We start from the raw sequence: 23884 nt of genomic DNA on the forward strand, positions 1-23884 counted from the left end.
AGTCGCTGCAGGTGATGGAGGTACAAAGTGAGAAGTCGAAGGTTTATGGCTTTTTGCGGAGGCTTGAGAATAGGTTTTAGCCGGGTGAGCTATTGGAGAAGGAGTTGAAACTTGTTGAGAAGGAGGCTCACTAATTGGAGGAAAATCGCTTGGCCTGGATGTTGGTGATTGATGGCTGGTTTCTTCTGCTTGTGACGGGCGTTCCTCTTCTGAGTCGTTGCAGTTCCTTGTGGATGTTGCATCCAAGGTATCTTGCAGGATGATTCGCTTGTCAGTTGGCACACTTTGCTGGTTCCTCACGGGGTTTAACGCATTCAGTGGACCAGTGTAGTCCTGGAATTCAAATGCAATTAAAAATTATTATTTTTACAAATTTTCCTCAAAAGTAGGAATTTCTACTTCCTTCTTAGTTACCATGTAAGGGTAATTTACAGATTAATGAAGTATGATGTCAGTAACAATCAAATAAGATTTAAATTTCCTCAGTTTGTAGAAATGAAACAGTTACGAAGTGGTGAATTGTTGTAAAAGGACAAAGTGTGAATGATCACTAAACATTATTTTTAATGTAGAGATTTAAACAAAAAACAAGAAAAATATTCACGTTTGCAATAAATAATATAATCATCTGTTAACAAAAACCAAGCCATAGATAAGAATGAATAAATTATTATATTGAAGAAGAACAAAATCACGGGTCGAAAATGTTTGGGGTCCTTGAGATAATTTTTTTTAGTTTATTCATGATGGGCCTCTGCTTGTTTGCTGTGTTCGTCGCTTACCAATTTCAATCATGGTTTGTTTACACATTTCTCAATTATTAATTTTTCTGCTTTAAATTTTTATTTTTAATAAATAATTATGAGTTAGTAATAATACTGATTATACATGTGATAAATTTCCTCATTATCGCCTATAAAATTTTCTAGAAGAAGGAAAAATAAAAATTTCAACACTAAAAAAATTGTTTAAGATTAATTAATTTGGTAATTCAGTTTTCTTGTGATGCGGCACCTTTCAACCGTTACTAAGATAAAATGTTAAATGGGATGAATGTTAAAGGGACCTATCTCTCAGGTTTATTGGATAGACTTGTTGCCACTAGTTGTTATTTATTTTAAAGTTATGGGGGGCTTGTGACCCATCTCGCCCATAGAGTTTGAATGTGGCTATGTTCCATCCAGTTTTGCTCCTTGCTGTTCTCCTGGGTCATTCATCATTTTAAATCAATAATTATATTTAAATATAAAATTAGCTGGAGCTTGATTTGTGGTGCTAGTTGGAGTTTATATATATATATATATAAATATACCATATATTACACGGTACTTCCTCAATTTCGCCTTCCAATTAACTCCGTTGATTTAAGATATATAGTCATTTAACAATAGACTTGTTCGGGCGTGCTATTACGCCAATTACTTATGGCCAAAATAACATTGTTTAGCTCAATTCGATGTCCTGTTACCTACATAAATTTGGAATAACTTTTCCAGTTATCTGAAGTGAGGCGGTGTCCGTCCATAAAATACTATAAGATAATTCAAATCTTGAAAACACCATTTTTAATCTTTAATTGGTATCTTCTGCTAGAAATTTACACCATTATTTTATATTCCTAATATTTAATTTAAAAATCCATTATTAATGGTTTAATAAATTTTGGAACTTAAAAGTATTAGATATTCCCTAATTTTTGTCAAATAAATTTTGATTTTCTTAAGATTTTGTTCTTATCGGTTCTTATAAAATTGTCGCCGCAAAGACTAATAACAAATTACTGCATTCAAGAAAAACTAAATTATGAAATTTAAAATGTTTTCTATTTCTTCTTCTAGTTTCATTCGCTGTTTTTATGATGATCCTCTGCTTAATTGCAGTATACTTCGCTTACAAAATTTAAGCATGGTTTGTTTTCACATTTTTCTTACCAATTTTTTCCTGCATTACATTTATATTAAATGATTACCTGTGAATAGTTATACTGAAGACACCTGAGACGTAATAAGATTATCCATATTAAGCATTGGAAACTTCTATTTATTTATATAAACACGCTAAAAAAAACTACTTATCTGTACATAACCTGTAGAACAAAGGTGTCAAACTAAATTAACACACGGGCTATTTCACAGGCGAGATTAACGTGGGCCACAACACATTTATAAATTTGATCAAATAGTAAATATTGGAAAAAGTGTTTGTGCTATTACGCTGTGTGCTATTAGTAATTTCTCAGTTAAAAATAGTAGTTCGTTTGATTTTCTTGTTCTACAGTTACCTTATAGTTAATTTATTAAAAAAGTTTTGGTAAAAATGTCTGTGAGTAGCGGTGGCCCCGGGCCACCGTTTACTACTAATAATTCAAATAACTTAGACATTGATAATGGAAGTGTCGGTAACAATACTACAAGACGGACATGTGAGAATGGAAGTAAGAATATGGAAGTAGAAGTCACACCTCACCCAACCACTACAGCACCTAATGAAGCTATGGTACGAGGCAATAAAAGAGGGGGGGATGCTGTATCGAGTAGCGTAAATAAGGTTCATATCCATGAAATCAGAACTAATAATAAAAATCAACCTCCTAGCAAATCAGATTACATTGATAAGGCCACGAAAAATCGGTATCGCAATTCTGACAAAGGTCCATACGTAGTAAATTTGGAAGGAAATAAAGGCAATTTGGGTAAGTTACATAGGATGGCTCTGGGTAAGTGGCTGTTTAAGACATCTAGTACATATAAAGATGAAATAGTTGATATTTCAGTAACGGGTCAAAATAGAATGAAAGTGACCACACGTTCACCACAGGCTGCCAATGATTTATTAAATCTTGAAATTCTCAAGGAAAGAGAAATAATTGCATACATTCCCAATTTCAGAGTTCAATGTACTGGCGTAATCAGGGATGTCGATGTTGAGTTAGAGGACAATGAAATTCTGGCCGAACTAATATCTCCGACCATGCCCATTAGCATTAGACGGCTTACTCGCAAAACTTACGTAAACAACAAACTGCTGACTGAAAAATTACCGGTATGTTTCATCAACTTTGACATTCAAAGTCTACCACAGTATGTTTCACTGTATGGAGCAAAATGTAAAGTAAACCCTTACATTCCTTCCATTAGGCAGTGCAAAAATTGTTTACGTTTCAGACACTCTGAAGAACAGTGTAGAAGCAAAATGAGATGCGAGCATAGCACGCAAAATCATAATGTCAGGGAATGTCTCCTAGCCGAGGCGACATTGCCAGTGTGTATTCGCTGTAACGGTGAACACAGGTCTACGTTCCGGGACTGTCCCGTTAAAATAATGCAAAATAATGAAATTAAAAATAAAATACTAAATAAAAGTTCCTTTGCCATGGCAACTAAAAATAAATTTGATGTACTGAGTGTGAGTGAATTTCCAGAATTACCTGAAGTTAGTCCGACAACTCCATCGCTAAGAAAACCTCCAAAAATAGCGAATAAAACTAGACACGTTAATAATGAAATGTTTTCAAAACAGTTTCGTGATGCAATGAGGTCAAAAACCTTGAATGATGACAGCCCAATAGTTTCCCGTATCAGTGGCGAAGAAATAAAACAGTCAGCTAGTAAGATGCACAGAATAACTATGCAAGGGACACAGAGTGTTCCGACATACAGACCATCAATAGGAAACACTCAAGACAGTGGTGTAGAGTATATAGTACACTTAATTCAAAAGATAAATAATGTGCATGACAACAACAACGAAATAATTCAGGTCATTACGTCTAACTTAGAAGAAATTCTTGCTAAATATATTAATAATTGTAATATTATTACAAAAGCTCCTCAATTAATTCAAGCTAAAATTCCCAGTTAGATTCCTGTTCTCAATATAAACTCAATAATTTAGCCTCAGTTTTTACTGCAGAATTAGTAGCCATCAATAAATCCTTAGCTTATTTACTGTCATCGACGGTCCAGCACGCCATTATTTTGAGTGATAGCAAAGGTGTGCTCCAAAAATTACAAAACCCAGGCAGAGACCCCTCTTTCCTGATTATAGATTCCTTAAACTTGCTGAACCAACTGATTAGGAATGGTAAGTTAGTATATCTGACATGGGTGAGAGGCCATTACGGGCTGGTCGGCAATGAGAAGGCTGACGCTGCGGCGAAAGCAGCCACTCGATTGCGGGAGCCTACCATTAACTCACTATCTCCCTCAGACATAAAAAGCTATTACAAGAGAATAAGTTATAAAAAATGGGAAGAAAGTTACTCCATATCAAAAGATCTGAAGGGTAAATTCTATTCATCCATTCAACCTTCCATTCCGGTCAAACCGTGGTTTAATCAATTCACAGAAGGTAAAGGATTTTACAGCACCATCTGCAGGCTAAGATTTAATCATAATTATTCACCACACCATTTGGCGCGTATCGGAATTCACATAAACTCTACATGTCCTTGTGATTCCGAGTCAATAGCTGATGCCAATCATATAATCTTAGCCTGCGACAAATATACCAACGGCAGGGATCAGCTGTGGAAGGCAGTACTGAAGACAGACTGCCCTCTACCAGCCGATTTACATACTACGAGGGGGTACCCAAAAAAAACCGGAATTATTTTTTAAAAGCTATTTATTTACAAATTTTTTACAGAACAACCTTATCCCCTTCAAAATACTCTCCATTACAACTAATACATTTGTCCCACCGGTGCTTCCACTGTTCGAAACATTTTTTGTAGTCATCTTTAGAAATGGCTGACAGCTCCTTCTTCGTTTTTTTCTTGACCTCTTCAATGTTGTCAAATCGGTGACCTTTCATGCCCTTTTTCATGCGTGGAAATAAGAAAAAGTCGCACGGAGCCAGGTCAGGCGAGTAAGGTGCGTGGGGCAGCGGAACCATGCCATTTTTAGCCAAAAACTGTGTAACAGAGATGGCTGTGTGTGCAGGTGCATTGTCGTGGTGGAAGAACCAGTCTCCTGTTTGCCACAAATCGGTTCTTTTTTGGCGAACACTATTGCGCAATCTTTTCAAAACTTCCAAATACAAGGTTTGATTGACGGTCTGACCTGGGGGGACAAACTCTGAATGGACTACGCCTTTGGCATCAAAAAAGCAAATCAGCATTGTTTTGATGTTTGACTTGACTTGACGACATTTTTTTGGTCGGGGTGAAGATGACGTCTTCCATTGGCTCGACTGTTGCTTTGTTTCTGGGTCATAACCATAGCACCATGACTCATCACCAGTAATGACCTTTGACAGAAAGTCTGGATCAGTTTCAAGCTGTTGTTTCAAAGCACGACATGTTTCAACTCGATGTTCTTTTTGATTGTCAGTCAGAACTCGAGGAACAAACTTGGCAGCAACCCTTTTCATCCCCAAATCTTCCGTTAAAATTGGCTGAACCGAGCTCCAAGATAACCCACTACTCTCTGACAGTTGATCAATTGTCTGTCGACGGTCTGTGAACACCAGCTCTCGAATTTTTTCAACATTTTCGTCGATTCGGGCAGTTGATGGACGTCCAGAACGAGGTTTGTCATCAATCGACATGTCGCCATTTTTAAACCGAGTAAACCACTCGTATACTTGAGTTTTTCCCATAGCGTCATCTTTGTAAGCTGTTTTCAACATTAAAACACTTTCAGCAGCATTTTTGCCGAGTAGAAAACAAAATTTCAGAGCTGCACGTTGTTCACTTAAACTTGCCATCATAAAAAACGAAAAAAGAACAAAACAGCGCTGGTAAAAACAATCACTGCAGATGAACAGAACAAGCCAGGCAGACAACACAGGCAGGACTGAACTGGCAAGGAATTGCGCTATACACGTCTAGCGGCAGAAATGCGTACTACATAAGCTCCATGCGCGGCAACGCAATTCCGGTTATTTTTGGGTACCCCATCGTATACTGACGCACCAGACAGACAACATCTACCGAGAACTATACAACTACATCCGAACAAACAAAATAACAATATAAAAGAAATAAATTATATCCCCTCGTAACATCTTTCAAGGTGTACGTTTCAACACAAATCCGACTGTTCAACTGTAAATTAATCGCAAGTACACGTTACCAATGGCTAATTTGCGTGGTACAATAAGGCCAAAACAAAAAAAAACAAAAAAAACATCACAACCAAAAATGCTCTTTTTAATGTTCTCGTTGTTGGGATCAGTTTACATTTTGTGACACTGAGAGTGGCCGACATATCGCTTCCAAATTTCGCCGAAACTTGTCAGTTTGTTTATAAAGGCCTACAGTCCCCCACGAAAATAACTGGGCCACGTGTATATTCATCTTCTGTGGTTAAAAGGGTTAATGTTTGTATGGTATTTTCTTTTTATCTCAGAACATCGAAGGCCACAAAATTGGTTAAGTAATGGTATTGCCTCAAAATTGACTTCCAGTTCTTGCCGAACTGGAAGTCAATTTTGGTGATTCTTCTTTGTATTTTACCCTTTTTTTTACCTAATGAAGGCTCCCCTTAATTTATATTTTATCCCTGCCTATAAAAGTAGGTGACAGAGACAGAAAAAGTAGGAATCTATATGAAGTGGAACCAATTTGGTGTTTTTCCTTTGTATTATACATTTTATTTTCTAATGATGGCTCCCCTTAATTTATATTTTATCTCTGCCCATAAAAGTAGGTTACAGAGACAGAAAATGTAGAAATTTGGACGAACTGGATGCCAATTCGGTGTTTTCCTTTCATGTATATTTTAGCATCGGCCCTAGAAGTAGGTGACAAAGACCAAAACAGTAAAAAAATAGAGGAACTGGAAGCTAATTTGGTTTTTTCCGATGTATTTTACCATTAATTTTCGAAATGAAGGCTATACTTAATGTATATTTTAGTGCTGGCCATAAAAGTAGTTAACGGAGACAGAAAAAGAAAAAAAAAATAGACCAGAGGAGTAAAAGTCAATTAAAACACGGGCCATTTGTTGTAACGAGCTAAATTCTTGCGGGCCACATCACGTACATAAATTTCATTTGATAGGAATGATTCATATCGTCACAACCAAGAATTTTCATTTTAACTTTTCACTATTGGTATCTGTTTGCATTTAGTCACACTGAGAGTGGAAGGCATATGACATGCAAACGTCGCCAGAACTGAGACTGGACGCCTACAGGCCCCCCAGGAAAGGCAATGGGCCAGGTGTATACATATATTGGTCTTCAGTAGTTGATGGGTAACGGGAATTATGTGTGTATGGTATTGCCTCGATCTCCCCTAAACGCTATTTTCTTCATAATATTTTTTTCACTTTTCATTTTATTTGAAACATTGTAAGCCACAAAAATTTACCTCAAGGGACGCATGCGGCCCTCGCGCTGCCAGTTTGACACTTCTACTGTAGAAATTAACAATTGTTTTTAAAACAAGCCAGAAATGAATGAATCACACAAAATGACAATTTATATACGTTAAGAAAACGTTTTCTAAATCATTTTGTCAAATACGGATTTCGTTATTAGTACTTTATATATTAATGATGATTTGACGATGAATTATCTTACAATGGTCGCTTGTATGAAGCAGTTATTATTTCACATAATAGCTGTTTTAAAAACTTTTACAATTCTAAATTTTTCTTGCTGTTATAAGGTTGCATATTATATTGTATTTCAGTGTCCTTTGTTTCAAATTAATTTAAACAATTGTACCTAAATAATATTCCGAGCGTTATAAATTTGATAGAAAGGGTTTTATTCTCCCTAGGAGCAAACCCTAGGAAGGACAGAAGATCTCTGGATAGTGTGAAAGACAGATGCCCTTCATTGATCTTCCATTACAGTATAAAACTAATAACCCTTTACAAATGTCCTCAAATATTTTTAATAACATTAATTAATTTATAATTATTATTACTTTAATTTAAGGCGCGTCAACATTTGAGGTTATTGGTGCCTGGAGCCTTTTTCGGTGCCCAGCAGATCTCCGAACTATGTTCTTTCGTTCAGTCAACGCGGTTCATCACTGGCCGGTGAACTGTAAGAAGCTCCTAGAAAAAGAAAATCTAAGGTCCGGTTGCCAGATTCGAACTCGGTATCTTCACTTGGGCAGGCCTATTACTAATCACTTAGCTGATCCCTTCCCTAATTGTTAAATTATTTAATTTTTTAAAACAAATTTTCTATTGTTTTCTAATCGAATTTTATTATTGGAAATCAATTGGGTCCAGCAAAAAAATCAACGAGCTGTACACAACTTATTCTTGCATCATCTGCAATAATAATAATGTTTTATTAATAAAAGAAAATATACAAAAGTAAAGAAACTCACCACATTTTACGGCATGATAGAACCGTCTGCCGGAACATCATCTGCAATTATGTATATCCTTGATATATCCACTAAGAACCAGTATTCAAAGTAACATTCTATTTCGTCCATACTTTTCTCAATTTGCTAACACTGATAAGTGGTATTAAAGTTATAAATAAAATAAGATTCTCTCGTCGCGATTGTATACTACAATTAGTTTGAATGATACGTAATTAAGCAAATTAACATTCAGATATAATATCTTTGATTTTATCTGTGGTAGTGCGTATATTTATTGGATCCCTGACCGGTTTCAAATTTTCATACATAATAAGAGTAAATTAAACAGTACGATGTATCAATTTCTACTTGGTTTTCGTCTCGCCCTACACTTCTTGACTGTAGTGATTTTTAAAAACGTATAGTTTACGGAAACCAAGTTTAGGAAGTAACTTGAGAATAGCAGTAGGGGAAAATCGTGTGAGTATTCATTCATTTTTATGGTTTCAATTTTCTTAACATTTCATGAAATGAACAATTATGGAATAGTTGCGAGCAAATTTTAAAATGAATAAAAAATAAGACTATTCAGTAAGCGCACATTTTCAACTTTTTGTTTTAGCAGTAAAATTGGAGGGGTCGCCGAATATTGTATTGCATCGATATTAGATACATTGTGTTTTGAATCGATGTGTGTAACCTACTGATTGCCACTGCACCTTCAGTTTTAAACTATTTACTAGTTACTTTTTGTATTCGAAAATATTGCAATTACTAGCAGCAACCCAGGTACTGAATTTAACAAAATTTATATAAAAATCAGCCCTCCGGAATAGCTTTGAGATCAACCCAAAAAATGTTTCAGAATTTATTTTATTCAGAAACTTGACTGAGGTAATAATGTTCCATTTTTATGAAAGTAACGAAAGGTACTTTCAAAAAAAAAAAGAAAAAGAAAACAAAAGTGCTGCTTACAATAGCACTTTGACATCACTTTTAAGTGTATCAGAATAGAAATTAAAATGCGTTGGTACAGTCGGGAACCTATTCTCCACCATCAGGTCGGCTTTTGATCGGTTATGACCCTTGATCGTCCTTGCTCCACCCAATCATTTATCACCCCACTCAAGAGCAACAACGGCCTTTATTCAACAATTAAAATAACTTGTTCTTTTTGATTTAGTTAAAGAAAATTGAGGACGTACAGTTTATGTCTGCACTCTGAGACAATAATCATTTTAAGTGAGTAACTTTTTTAAATATTGTAACCTTTACGCTAACCTTCTAAATTAGATATAATTCTATTTTATGCTCAGGTGATCTTTTATTAAATATGAAAATAGTAAATAATATTACTGCTACTAAAGTGTACCTATAGTGTCATAGTAATTAATATCTGTGGATTTAAAAATTTATAGATTTAATGATTTTAAGAACGGTTTTGAGCCTAAGGTGTGTGTTGTTAAAATGACCTTTAAAATTGAACCCTTGTACTAACTTACGTAACATCAGCTTATCAATTTTTATTATCATTTTCTCTCTGTTTCATATTTTAGAGGCTCAATTCTCAAACGAAGTTTCTCATCCCATTCCAAAAAAATGCCAATTAAAAGTATCTATGCTAGACAGATATATGACTCCAGAGGTAATCCAACAGTTGAGGTAATTGTGATTCAAATAATAGTTCTCAGAATGTGTACTGCAAACTGAAAGTACTAAATAGAATTATTTTTTATTTGGTTAATAACAAAGTTATTCTAATGGTTGATTTCTCTTATTAAAATGTATCTCTAATCTTATGCTTTTCAACATATTTGAAATATTTAATGCAAGTTCGATGGTCATGCTTCTTTGCTAAAACTTTTAGGTTGATTTGGAGACTGAATCGGGCTTATTCAGAGCAGCTGTACCGTCTGGAGCTAGCACAGGGTCTCGTGAAGCCGTCGAGCTAAGAGATAAAGTTAAAGAGCAGTGGCATGGCAAGGGCGTTACCAAGGCTGTAAGCAATGTTAATGAAATCATTGCACCCAAGTTAATTGCAAAGGTATGTGTGCTTATAATTAAACGTGTAAATGTAGTTTACTCTGCAATGCTAATTATTGCAGTAAAAAGTAAAATAAATTAAAATAGATCAAGCCAAATTGTTATATGGTTTGGTTTACATAGGTAGTTAATCTTAATTTTTTAGTTTCGCCTTGCTCTTTTCAGTTTCTATTTTAATGATCAGTTTCTGAACGTTCAATTTGTAATTTGCTAAACAATGATATCAAAGCTAAGTCCTTAAAGAGCTGAGCATCATTACAAATGTTACTAACTAAGGTACCTATTTATTGGGAAAGCCCATCACATGTATGGGAACGTATTCATGCAGAATTTGTCAGTCCAAACGTGCAACGTTGACTCAACTTTATAGTCTTTGTCGCAAAATGGATCCCTGTCGAATTGGTTAGGAACAGAAAACTACTTAACCAGCTACTAGGCAGTGTAGGAACTTATTTGTAAATCGGAATTCTGTTTATAGTTTTGACAGAAAATGCTACAATTGTTATGCGCCGATTTTTTATTTCGCTGCTCTTTTAGAATTAGACTCACGTGTTTGGCTCTTGTCCATCCAGCTACCATTGGATGGACCAAACGCACTTCAAACGTCGAAAGAGGTAATAAAAGCAACATTTTGTGAAAAATATCATTTTAACTGTTCGGTTTGCATGTATTTGGCCAAACACCCTCCGAATAACATAGAGACAGGTGCAAAGTTCGCAGATGCAGTATGGTGGGAGGACCATACTTATTAGTTCGAGTAGTTCAAATTATCTATTTTTTAGTATTCATTATAGTACAAAATTACACCTTCTTCATCCCAATAGGAAACAATTGAAGAATGAGATAGCTGCACAGCCTAAAACTTCAGTACATTATGTTTGAGTCTGTTCAGTGTTCCCGAGGAACCACATGGGGCCAAGGCGATGGCTTTTTGGTATAGTGGGGGTAATTACACTACATCATTATACTAGAGAACAATTATATTATAGTGAAAAGGACATAGGCCAACTACGTCGAATCCTGCACGATTCGGATCAAGAATAAGATAAATGTTGTACAGGATAAGTAACAGCTATATAACGGCCATATTCCCACCAGAAACATTTCTGCAGCCAAAGTTACCTCTGGAGGATCCAGGATTGTATCAGAGGAGAGTAACACATGTTGGACAACCAATGGAAGACCAACCTCCCCCTGAGACAGGAACAGCAAGAAATACTATGCCAAAGATTGTTCTTTTTCATGTTGTTAACTTTTTTTTGTAAACAACGTAGTGCCTAAACGCGTGAATCGATTTTCATAAATTATGAGTCATTCGATTCGGAATATGTTATTCAAAGTTCTAGAGTCAAAACTTATTTTTGGTAATTTGTTGCCCTAATCAAATTTAAGTCGAAATTATCTGTCGTTGAAAAGTAAATGATATTTTGTTTAAGAAAATTAGAGTTACTAAACTTGTTTGTAACAAACGGTGTTAATGGAATTGAGCGTAAGAACAAAACTGGAAAAAACTAGCTGATCCTAAGGTATCACGATCTAGATCTAGATAATGAAATTTGTTAGTATTCATCCAACATACGTAGGCCAAATTTCAATTTTTAAGTTACCCTCTTGAACGTTGACTGCTAAAACATTGTTTTCATTTCAGGGCCTGGAAGTTACAGAACAAAGAGCTATAGACTGTTTCCTAATTGAATTAGATGGAACTGAAACTAAGGCAAAACTTGGAGCAAATGCAATTCTTGGCGTTTCGTTAGCTGTTTGTAAAGCAGGAGCTGCCAAAAAATGTCTTCCCCTTTACAAGTAAGCTGATTTTTTTTTACTTACGGTTATTATTAAAATTTGTTTTCGAGCAGTTCTGGGTAAAACTGTTGGTGTTCCTTCTGGTTATTTTGTAATAACTTTTTTATTTATTTATTTACAGATATATTTCTGAACTAGCTGGTACAAAGATTTTGTTGCCTGTACCATCTTTCAATGTGATAAACGGTGGATCACATGCTGGCAACAAACTTGCCATGCAAGAATTCATGATTATGCCCATAGGTATGCGTTATCACATTTACAAAAAAAAAAAAAGAACACTAAAAATGTATGAATTTCTGACATTATGTAACAAATATGTATTTGTAATAGATACGTAATTCTTAGTCTGCATCACTTTTAATTTTCAATTAGTTTACCACATAATAAGCATGCATCATTTACCTTATCATTAAATTTTAACAATAAAGATTTCATCCATTTTAAATCTTCAATGGCAACGCCAGGAATACTTCAACATTTTTCTCTAATTGACTTTTTACTTAAAAGTACCAGTTGACTTTAAATCTTATTTATTTGACACTACTTTTAATACATTGTCTTCGCCATATGATAGTGAATTACAGAGTCGAAAATGTTTTTCCATGGTTTCCAACGTTCAGAGACAACGGTTTTGATGCAATGTGCGAAAAGTAAATAATTAACATAATAAACTAATCTTCAACGGCCAGTCCAGTTTCAAGGCGTTAGAGCTCTCTGGATGTCAAGTTATTTTGTAAATAGTTAGTAGGTGACTTAAATTTAATTAGCTTATAACTTTATTTATTTATATATTTTAGGAGCGAACTCATTTTGTGATGCAATGCGCATGGGCACTGAAGTGTACCATCATTTGAAGGCGGTTATCAAGAAAAAATTCGGTCTGGATGCAACAGCTGTTGGAGATGAAGGCGGTTTTGCTCCCAATATTCAAGATAACAAAGAAGGTCTGTGTCTTATTAAGGAAGCAATTGAGAAAGCTGGCTACACTGGTAAAGTTGTAATCGCCATGGATTCGGCAGCTTCAGAATTTTATAAGTAAGGAATCGTATTATTAGTTTATGAGATATATTTGTATTTTAGGGAAAAACAATGGTGTATTATTTAACTAGTGATCGATCCGAGGCCAACGGTCGACTAGTTGTGCAGCCCTGGTCCTTAAATTGGGCAAAACCTCAAATAATTCATTGCAATCTAAATTGAATAAATACTCTTATGTTTCTAGGGATGGAAAGTACGATTTAGATTTTAAGAATCCTAATTCTGATAAGAGCCAACATTTAGACTCTGACAAATTAATTGCGCTGTATCACGAATTTCTGGATGGATTTCCTTTAGTGTCTATAGAAGATCCTTTTGCTGAATCTGACTGGGACGCTTGGACGAAGTTCACGGCCAGCACCAAAGTACAAGTAATGAAGCAGTTTTTTTTTTTTGTGGTGGAGGGGGAATAGGCAGAAAGAGGATTTTCCACTTTTCAAATGTACTTTTTTTTAAAAAAAAGAAAAGCAGATAGTTTTGTTGGTTTCTGATAAAGACCTGAAATGTAGAAGTTCTTGCAAGGAGGTAGCCAGACCGCAGTTTAAGCAAAACAAATCATCCTAATGAATCATTCAAATGACTCTCTTATACTGTCGGGGGATACCAAAATTTGCTCAGAATAGTCAAATAGTTTCTGGATGAGTTTTTTTTTTGCCGAACAGCGATGTTTTTTAAACAAGAAAGGCTTTTTTAAAATAATAAATTTAGAAAATCCAATTCAAGAACATCAAAGAATTTGTTAATATATTAACAAATATAAATATTTCGGTAAGGTTTCAGAGGATGACCATCAATAACGTATACTAGCGATTGCCATGCAATCTGGCCACTACCCTTTCAAGAACGTTTCTTTAAAGGAAATTAATTATTTTCAATTATTTGTTGCAGGTAGTGGGCGATGATATTACCGTAACTAATCCGAATATAATAAAAGAGGCTATAGAAAAGAAAACATGTAATTGTCTTCTATTAAAGGTAAATCAAATAGGAACTGTCTCCGAGTCTATTGATGCTCATTTGCTAGCAAAAAAAAATGGATGGGGAACTATGGTCAGCCACCGATCCGGCGAAACGGAGGATTCTTTCATAGCCGACCTAGTGGTGGGTCTTGGCACGGGCCAGATTAAAACTGGTGCTCCGTGTCGTTCGGAGAGACTTGCCAAGTACAATCAGTTACTGCGTATTGAAGAAGAGCTGGGCAATGATGCCAAGTATGCTGGAAACAATTTCAGACATCCTTCTTAAAAAGTCAATTCCAACACTGGAAGACTGAACGTAACATACAACACTTAGAAAAGATATATTTTATTTACATTTTTGTGTGATACAATAGAAAATAAATTTTGGGAACATATATTTTTTGTCTATTAATTTCTTTCGCATGTCTGGTAGAAATATCATGAAAAAGTCTTTGCTTCCTGCAATTTGTGTTTTTTGAGGTTTTTAGTTTCCTAATGAGTGGCAATAAAAGTAGGAATCAGTAACACTTTAACAGCAATCTAACAGCAATTTATTAAGTAATTAATTTTTCTTGATACTTAATCTTCTTACTAAAGATTTTGGTTGCAATATTATATAGTGTTACATTAATTTACTATTGTAGTATGAAACTACTCGTGGAAAAATTACATATTGATACTAGAGTAACAATTTTTTACATGAACTCTGAATTGTGCTAGACAAACGAAACCTTACTCATAAAAATGTTTAGGACTAGTATTTTTACTGATAAAAACAAATTCATCTCTACTCCTAAATTCACTTAATGGAAATGTATCTTTGAATTAAAACTTCTCTGTAAAATTATTCCCAGATTGCATTTACCACGATACGAATATTTTTTTTCATTAGTTTTTGGCAAGGGGCACCGAAATTCCAGACAAAGGTCATCACTTCTTGACGCCCCTGTAGGTTTTCGTTACGAATTTATTTTAGAAAAGCATTTTTTTTTTCTGAGCATGGACTGTTGTAGATTCTAGCGCCCTTCTAATTTCTATTTGTAATTAATAAAGGAGGTTTAATAAAGAAGAGAAAACAATTTTTTTATGGATTATATTTCTTTAAACTAATTCAGTGCGTAAGCAGGAAAAGCAGCTGTTAATAGATCTTGAACGTCTATCAGAAAATATGTTACACCGGAAATACCTGAAATTACATATAAATCAAAAGTGGGAATTCTTCAACATTAAAATATAACTCTCAAGATGGAGATAGCATACCTTCAAACATAGACAGAGGTCTGTCAGGTCGCATGCCTTCGTTGTTTGGATACGTGTTACACCAGTTCAGAAAGCAGGCTAATCTGTGCAAGTGTAGTTGTTGCTACGAACACAGAAATATGCATTAACCTACTATCAATTTAAAAAATATACTGTACACGTGCATCTACAGAAAATATTTCCAGACAAGTTAGAGATCTTATTTCCTGAAGCATTTGAGAAAATATTTTGTTACATCTAGAATTCGATTTGGAAAAAAGAAAGTTGCCGAATACAACGTCTTTGACAGCAGCCTTTACATATAAGTACCTTTGTCGAGCCCAATTGACAATCATTCCAACAGCTGCAACAGGGGACTTCCCTGAGGTTAAACAAGAACTTGTGTTGAGTCTTCAATATATTCTGAACGGAATATAAATGCACTCACAAATAATTTTCGCCACTCCAAGAAGTATTTAAGAAATACAGAAGCGAGTTAGTACTTAAGGTAGCACTTAACTTTCATGACTACGGTCATCACACTGCGTCTCCCCAAATTCATTTTGCAAAAGATTGATCGGTACCAAACTACATACCTTAGAGGATGGAATTATTTGTGAGTAAACTGGAATTACTTGTGAATTGGACAATATTTTTGGTTCAGGTGGATTTGATGAGCTTGTGGTTTCTTCTGAATAAAGTTTAAATGTATTTTAGTATACAAATACTTTTTCAAGTGAATATGAAGCCTAATGTCAATTTGTTTAAGAACGTAGAATTTGATGCAACTAAGTTCGATAAATAAACGTTAATAAATAATTTGTTTTTAATTGAACAAAGGGTGTTTTAAATTAAAATTTGCATTTAGCTATCCACAGAAATAGCATTTTCGCCCCAGCAGTCGCTGTTATATTTACATATTGGTATTACTACAACCCTCAATAAAACCTCATGATGGAACAACCATTTGGAATAAAGTCTAAAGGTGATCTGGAAAAGAAAGCAATGTACAGCAAGAGCATCATCTTTCTAAAGTACCCAGGAGAATTTCTGGAAATCACTACTTAGTATTGTTAGGTAAGTTACATTTCTATTATTGTTAATGACTAGCTCGAGGACGCGCGTCTCCAAAGACCCTGCTCCTGCGCCACTAAACCACACACCTTTGTCATTATCAACTAAGTTATATACAAACATCATAGTTATGTCCACTAGAAGAGGATTACCATACTTTAAACTAATTTTTTATAATAGGAAATTTACGTTAGTTTTTTGATAAAGATGAGCAAAAGTGTAAGCATTTCCAGAGACTCCATGGCAAATGGAATAGCCTTTCATCAGGATGCCTCTATTCCACACCACCTCGCCACACTCCAACGCAACTTTCATATATTTGTCACTTCTATAGATCTGTAAAAACAGAAATTTAGCTACAGTATTTCATCTACTGATAATGTGTGAATTCTAAAGTTGAAAATATATACCTCGCTGGCCAGTGTAAATAAGTTCACAAATCCTGGAGCCCCATGACACCATTGGACGAGTTTGTCATGTCTACTACCATCCGAAGAAGGAAAGTTTCCGCCAGCATATCTTTTGGAGATCAGCCAATCCAGCGTTGGCTTTATCAACGTTTGCAGAATTTGTTCCGTTAATAGATCCTTATTCTAATGCAAAGTAAAGGGCACTAATTAATTCACATTGTTCAATGCAGGCAAAATAAAGGGTGACAAAAGATATGCTAACAACGATATATCTTCAACACTTTCTTACTTCCTTTCGATCTGAGCCGTTTCAGATTATCAGACTGAACTAACATGTTTGTTAAAGTATTTGTCGACCACTGACTGAGTTTTAGCAGCGCACTACACGATGCAATTCTAAAAGCGATCAGATTGACATGAAACAGGTATCTCACAAAGCAAATTTTATCTTCCATTGCAACCTTACTGCCGCAGACCCAACGGTATTTTCATGGAGGACTCCTCTACTTAGACGTCACTGAATTAAATGTGATTAAAATTAATTTTCGGGTAAATTATTGTAACCAATAAATCTTAAATTAAATTTAATAGATAAAGTTCTCGAGCTCGAATTCAGCTGCTGGCCCTTAGTTTTTCTGTTTCTAAAAGCCAGTGGTGGACAGTGTTGCCTATAACGAGAGAACTATCCAGAAACCGGCAGTGCACTGAAAAAAAGCTTAAAATAAAAAAAAAAAGAAAAAAAAGAGACTAATATCAATTATAGATATAGAAAAATATGTAACGGATACTCACCAGAAGTAGAATGTAAAGTATTCCTGCTATTCCATGAGCTGCCCCCAGATAGTTTTCTCCATGCCACAAATACTTTAAAGGACACATGGAATTTGCAGTTTTTGCTGTACGTGTTCCAGAGATGATCAGATGATTAAGTTGCTATGAAGATAACTGCTTCTTTTCATCACATATTAAAACTACTGCTAGCTAACTTATTGAGATATACACTTGTACAATGAAGTGCAAATTACATCCATAATTGAATTCAATTAGTACAAATCGAATTGGGCGTGAATATATTTTTTTTTCTTTTCTTTTGTGCTGAATCATTCAATACAAATATTAATTTTATTTTGTTCACACAGTCACTCAACTGGGTATCAAATGAACTTGTGTCAAGCATTGTATTTTTTACTATCCCATTTCCTATTAGTAAAGGAAGGCCCACTGTAAGCACCAAAAATTGCGGGACATTAAAATTCAGATTTTTATGATTTTATCGATAACAACCACAACCATTTTCTTTAAACATGATTCGAATCATTCAATTACGAATTATATGTAGCACTATAACTTTTATTTAAAACTACTCATAGTTTAAAACGCGTTCTAAATTTAAGTCTCAATATCTCTTTTCATATTGATTAGATCATAATGAAATCTTAGACATCTAAAGAATAAATGAATCCCTATATTCGAATAAAATATAAGTTCTAACGATGCATTACTTCCGCGGAAAAGTAGAACGTTATTTTAGAAACCGGGTCAATAACGGTATGATGGTACCCTAAACTATTACTTCTCCAAACTTCAATTTCCAGTGAAAAACTTTATTTCCAACGCGACGGCAATAATCTTTCAACCCAACAGGAGAGAATTTGATGAACACTTCTGTCTTTTTGTTTGAGTATTACAAAAATTATCAGTCTTAAAAGAATAATGAACTGCAGTTCACAGTTCTACCAAGAAATTGGAAATGGCCTATCCCAAAAAAATTTACACAGTTTTTGTAGGAGTGACCAAGAATTTTTGTGTCACCTTTTTTAAATAATCTTCAGGGATAACGTTGCCAAGATGTTTTCTGAGAAACAATAAAGCAAATATGTAGCCTGCTCTGCCATAAAGTAGTTCATCAGGATAATTCGACACTCTCTCTGGCAATTTCAGCAGTCTGAAATAAGGAGAAACAAGTAATTCTCATTAATAGAAAAGATAATTAAATGTACCACTACAACCTCGTACTGTCTGTAGATATTTATCTGACAATTAATTTTAGCTCCAACTTGAGTGAAATTTTCATCAATTAAAGAACATTGACTAGAAAAACTGACAATATTGTCGCAGCTAGTACTTTGCTGAAGCATGTTTGTAGAAACTATTGTGAAATCAGCTTACAAAATATACGATTATATCACTAGAAGAAGATCTCTTCCCAGCTGAGTAGAGTATCTAGCTAATTTGGGCTGATTGGGGAGAACATACCAGAATCTGAAATTTCTTTTAGGGGCGCTTTAAGGTATTTTCTGGAGCCAGTAAATGAGTGCTATTAGATCTAGAATGGTGAGAGTGCGATGCATTACTTAGTGAGTGGGCTCTAGCAAGGCCGAAGTTCTGTTTGTGGAGTGTGGTTGCGGGCGTGTCTGTTCACTTCATCATCAGTAAGTGCTGTTAGATGGCATATTTGCAGCTTTCACTTAAAAAGGAAATGGAACACGAACATACCTGGAGATTAAGTTTTCAACTTCCTCAGAGTTATTTTCTTTCGTATAGATTAGGGCACCAAGGGCAAGAGGTCCTGCATCGCCCAGCAAAAAGCTTATATCTCTTCCCTTTAAATTTGTCAACGCCTTATCAGTTAAATACTTTGCGATCTAGTACAAGAAACGAATTTAGATCACTTGTAAAGCGCCAAGCACGATAACACTAATAACTATACAAAATCATACTGAAGCAGTAACTTACGTCATAGGATTCAATATTGTCTCTCTTTATGTAGTTAAAATAATGCAAGAAGGCAATGCCACTATATCCAGTGTAAATGGAGTAATCACTATTTTTATCAAATTCGTAAACACTTTTATTGATTTTCATCAATAACGAATTTATTAATCTATTTGAACTCGCTATAAGTTGGGATTTTATCTGAAAAGAAAACTATTTTATGAGACAACTATTCGCATTTAAGAGTGTGTTGAGGATGAAATGAATATTGATGATAAATAAAACTTCCCAGATATTCTTGAAACCACTTTGTGCCTGCCACTCTTTTCTTCTGTGGTACTTCAAAAATTCTGTGAAGGCTAAGAATTCATTACAGTTGCTTTCTCTGCCTTTCTAGTAGTTGATGTTCTATACCGCAAAAAAAAAAGCCTGCAATATGTAGCAGCCCGTAAGAGTGAAATCCGGATAGCAAGCTGGGTAACGAAGAAGTTCAAGCTTCTGTTTGAGGCGGTTTGATGAGAAATATGTGGCTTAGCAATCATCATGCCGCAGAAGAACTTTTATGTTGAAAAAGAACGGTGCTTGAAGTGAATGGATGCTCCCTATTGCACTAGTGCTTTAAATTGGATCTAATATCTCGCCTATTGGGAACCAAATCGAAAAGCATCACTCCGCTATTACTAATAATAATTAATAAACGCTTTATTCACATTTCACTATTTTGTATACAATATTTAAAGTTTGAACTAAAGCAAAGTGAGGCTGGCTATTATCCGTCTGCCAGGAGTTTGGTATTATTCTAGTTCTACAAATTTAGCACTCCGCTACTAAATGGAAGAGAAAAATTCTATATTTTCTACAGATTCTGGTATTTTGTGTTTTCGATAGTAAATAACTAAGGCGCTAGAGAAAAATATAAGTAAATATCAAATAGAAAAACTAATGTAGAAAATAAATTGCTCCCTTCCAAAGGAATAAAAAATATCTTTCATTTCGTCGCAAATCCTTAAACTTGATGGACTTTTTCTGTATCATAATTGAAGAGAGGTATCACTTTCTTTATCTATAAGTTGTTCTTGGAGTTCTACGGAAACAGTTTCAATTCTTGTACATTATTGACTCGCTATCCATAAAGAGATTTCCATTTCGTTTATTATTAAGTATTCATTGTTATTAGGCAGTTTCTTTTGTCCCTCATTTTCGTATTTTCGTATGACTCACGGAGATTTTTAATTTCTGAGTTACGGTTTACAGTCACAAATCAATTATAATTTTTTGTAATCAGGATTCCACAAATCGGACATTCTAAATGAAAATTCAAAAAAAAAAGAAATTTGCCTATTACGTTACTTCTTTTCTATGAGGAGTATGATTAGGTAAGAATGAGGATTCCCGTTCGTCCATCGTTTTCTGTATTTTCTGATTCTATTAAACAATGATAGAGGCTACTAGGTGTAGAGTATTAAAACTGTCCGGTAGGACAGTTGTATAAGGGTTGATCATCAAAAACTGCACGAAAAAGCGTTAGGTTTAAAAACACCCAACTTTGACAATTTTTTTCTCTTTTTCTATAAAAGATAAAATTCCCAAATTTTCTTTAAAATATAGGGCAAATCCTCCTTTATGACTGTAATTTTTTTGCAACAAGCTAGATTTGATAGATATTGAGAAAAAAGATGCTCAAAATGAGCAAAAACGGCATTTTCAAAAAATGTTCTTGTTCTTCTTGTTGTTGTTGTTACCTTTTTTGTAAACAACGTAGCGCCTAAACGCGTGAACCGATTTTCATGAATGAGATGTCATTCGATTCGGAATTTTATGTAGATGTGCCTTTTGGGGGTCGCGACGCTGTACATGGAATGGGAGAGGAGTTAGCCCCTTTTATGTAAGGCCCCCTCCAAAATTATTATCATTAATTACTCTGTAAATCTTAGCCCGATTTTGATAAAATTTGGTAGGATGACAGGGTTTGGGCTCCCCTACCTAACATTAAAGCGACGATCTGCTCTTACACTTGTTAAGGGGAAGTATAGCAATCGTTTCAAATTATCGAAACGTAAACCGATTTTCATGAATAAAGTGTCATTCGAATCGAAATTTTGTACAGATTTGCACTTTAAAAGTCTCGACGCTGTGCCTCATAAGGAGGGGAGTTTGCCCCACCCAAGTAAGGCCCTTTCTAAAACTATTATTACCAATATTTCTATAACGGTTAGTCCGATTTTGATAAAATTTAGTAAGAAGAAGTGGTTAAAGCTCCTCTACGTGGCTGTGAAGTGCCATCATGCTCTTACACCTACTAAGAGGAAGTATTGCAATCGTTAAAATTTTCAATGAGTGAACCGATTTTCATCAATGAATTGTAGTTCGATTCAAAATCTTTGCCTCTTTGCCTTTTAGGGAGAAGTACTGTAATGGCAGTTTATTTTTCTTACTCCTCTTAAAGGGAAGTACTGAAATCGCAGTTTAATTTTGCTATTTACGTACAAATTACCTTCCTATTTTATTCAAAACGCTTTCTCAAAAAAATTGTTATTGAGGATGGTTTGGGGACCGCAAATATAATCATTCTTTAAAAAGATCTGTCCAGTGGTAGTAACTCCGACTTAACACCTTTTCAGGTTATAATGATAAAATTAAATTTATTATTCCCAATTTTAATAAAATCTGAAAAGCAGATATGTAACTTTGCAAAACATACAAAAAAGAAAATCTATCCAAAAGGTACAAAAATCTCTTTAACAAAAACTTACAGTTTAAAATGTTAAGTATAAGGGTTGATTAAACGCCAAAAGGTACACAAATCAGCTAGTACCCAACATTTCATTGATATTATTTTAAGTAATTTTACTACATTAATTTTCATTAATATTTTTTTGAATTTATTAGATGTTTCACAGACCCTTATGCTGGCCAGTTCATTCATTTTCTTTTTCTTTTCTTTTATGATTTAAGTCGCGTCAACATCAAGGTTATTGGCGCCCGGAGCTTTTTTCAGTGCACTGCCGGCCTCCGGACAGTGTTCTCTCGTTACAGACAACTCTGTCCATCACCCGGACAGTGAGCTGTAAGAAGCTCTTAGAAAGAGAAAATCTAAGGGTCAGCAGCTGGATTCGAACCCGGAACCTCCACGTGGGAATCCAATATGCTAACCGCATAGCTAATCCCTTCCCTTTGTTCATTCATAATATTTTATTTTTTTGTTATAATTATGATAAAATGTATATTATATTTTCGTAATTAAATAGGTACTTTATTTTAGCTTTATTCCAAATTATTCTTCTGATTTATCTTTATTATGCTCTTTATTCTGAATAGTCACATATATCGTATGTATGTACATGCACGTTAAAGTAAAAAAAGACAAAGGCAGAGTCGGCTACTATTTAAATTTGAATCACGGATTTAAAACAATATTTCAGTCTAGAATTCGTCTTTCCGAAGTATTTGTGAGCACACATAACGCGTAGGTAATATCAAGTAAATTATTCAACAATAATTATTCATTTCTCAATTGTAATTTAATGTAGTCCCTCTAATTTTACTTATAGTAAAATACTGGAATAATTATGTTAGCTGTCATAAAAATATGCATATCTTATTTATCTTATTACAGTCATTCTAAGTTAAATGGTGTTCTACTTGAACAAATATTTTGTAGATTAAAATGGCCAGCATAAGGGTCTGTGAAACATCTAATAAATTCAAAAAAATATTAATGAAAATTAATGTAGTAAAATTACTTAAAATAATATCAATGAAATGTTGGGTACTAGCTGATTTGTGTACCTTTTGGCGTTTAATCAACCCTTATACTTAACATTTTAAACTGTAAGTTTTTGTTAAAGAGATAATAATAAACTTGTCTTCATGTATGTGGAAAACAAATAAATATGTACGAAATAGGGATAAAATGCACACAATACCAGTAAATAATAGTGCTGTGGTATATTAAGTAGTCCTGACACCAGAAAAGTAGCTGAAAACGTGCTGTTATTGCAGGGTCAGCTTTTATAAACAATTACCTATTTTTCTTACATTTAATTTTTTGATTCAAAAAATAGATAACGATAATGCTGTAACGATTGTATCATCGAAATATCTTACTTGTTTATCTTCCAGATAATCACTTGGTTCATTTTCAATAAAATCTGAATAGTTGTTTGTAATATGTCTGGGATCCATGTATATCGCAGATAGGTCACTGCGGGCGGTAACACTCAGTAAATATATTGTTAAAGCTTGCAATACGTAAAAATTAAACATAAACCAATAACTAATCATATGAGTATTGACATGGATTCTCAGCTGTTTGTTCATTT

The 23884-nt window shown here is 34.4% G+C and overlaps 3 protein-coding genes across 6 annotated transcripts in view; 2 read left to right on the forward strand and 1 right to left on the reverse strand.

Moving 5' to 3' along the window:
- The window catches only part of LOC141447621 (uncharacterized), a 475629-nt gene that overhangs the window by 9527 nt on the left and 442218 nt on the right, over positions 1 to 23884 (forward strand). The window lies entirely within an intron of this gene.
- Eno (alpha-enolase) lies at positions 742 to 14519 on the forward strand. 4 transcript variants are annotated; one of them, XM_074115355.1, is made up of 9 exons: positions 742 to 796; positions 9462 to 9520; positions 9835 to 9940; positions 10146 to 10322; positions 11970 to 12124; positions 12246 to 12367; positions 12925 to 13162; positions 13350 to 13536; positions 14054 to 14519. In XM_074115355.1, the coding sequence occupies exons 3-9, from the start codon at positions 9878 to 9880 to the stop codon at positions 14408 to 14410; spliced, it is 1299 nt and encodes a 432-aa protein (XP_073971456.1). In that variant the 5' UTR covers positions 742 to 796; positions 9462 to 9520; positions 9835 to 9877; the 3' UTR covers positions 14411 to 14519. The 4 variants fall into 4 exon arrangements, with proteins under 4 accessions (XP_073971456.1, XP_073971455.1, XP_073971454.1 ...); XM_074115354.1 differs by lacking the exon at positions 742 to 796 and adding an exon at positions 8995 to 9067; XM_074115353.1 differs by lacking the exon at positions 742 to 796 and having other exon boundaries at positions 9328 to 9520.
- On the reverse strand, positions 14455 to 23841 carry LOC141447618 (lanC-like protein 2). The gene is made up of 9 exons (XM_074115356.1): positions 23670 to 23841; positions 19584 to 19763; positions 19344 to 19492; positions 18660 to 18792; positions 17640 to 17780; positions 16848 to 17030; positions 16627 to 16773; positions 15385 to 15487; positions 14455 to 15310 (listed from the first exon to the last, which is right to left on the reverse strand). The coding sequence occupies exons 1-9, from the start codon at positions 23826 to 23828 to the stop codon at positions 15231 to 15233; spliced, it is 1275 nt and encodes a 424-aa protein (XP_073971457.1). The 5' UTR covers positions 23829 to 23841; the 3' UTR covers positions 14455 to 15230.

The sequence above is a fragment of the Rhodnius prolixus genome, unplaced genomic scaffold (assembly GCF_049639745.1).
Source record: "Rhodnius prolixus isolate KJV_2025 unplaced genomic scaffold, Rpr scaffold_7, whole genome shotgun sequence".
NCBI lineage: Eukaryota > Metazoa > Arthropoda > Insecta > Hemiptera > Reduviidae > Rhodnius > Rhodnius prolixus.

What these genes read in the sequence shown, in the direction of transcription:
- Eno (XM_074115352.1), top strand. Translation starts at nt 9,702, where the DNA reads ATGATTTTAAGAACGGTTTTGAGCCTAAG. An exon ending in AGAACGGTTTTGAGCCTAAG is followed by an intron (nt 9,731 to 9,834) that starts GTGTGTGTTGTT and finishes TTCATATTTTAG; the next exon opens with AGGCTCAATTCTCAAACGAA. An exon ending in ATTCATGATTATGCCCATAG is followed by an intron (nt 12,368 to 12,924) that starts GTATGCGTTATC and finishes TATATATTTTAG; the next exon opens with GAGCGAACTCATTTTGTGAT.
- LOC141447618 (XM_074115356.1), bottom strand. Translation starts at nt 23,828, where the DNA reads ATGTTTAATTTTTACGTATTGCAAGCTTTAACAATATATTTACTGAGT. An exon ending in ATCTTTATCAAAAAACTAAC is followed by an intron (nt 15,488 to 16,626) that starts GTAAATTTCCTA and finishes CTGTGTTCGTAG; the next exon opens with CAACAACTACACTTGCACAG. An exon ending in ACCTCTGTCTATGTTTGAAG is followed by an intron (nt 15,311 to 15,384) that starts GTATGCTATCTC and finishes ATGTAATTTCAG; the next exon opens with GTATTTCCGGTGTAACATAT.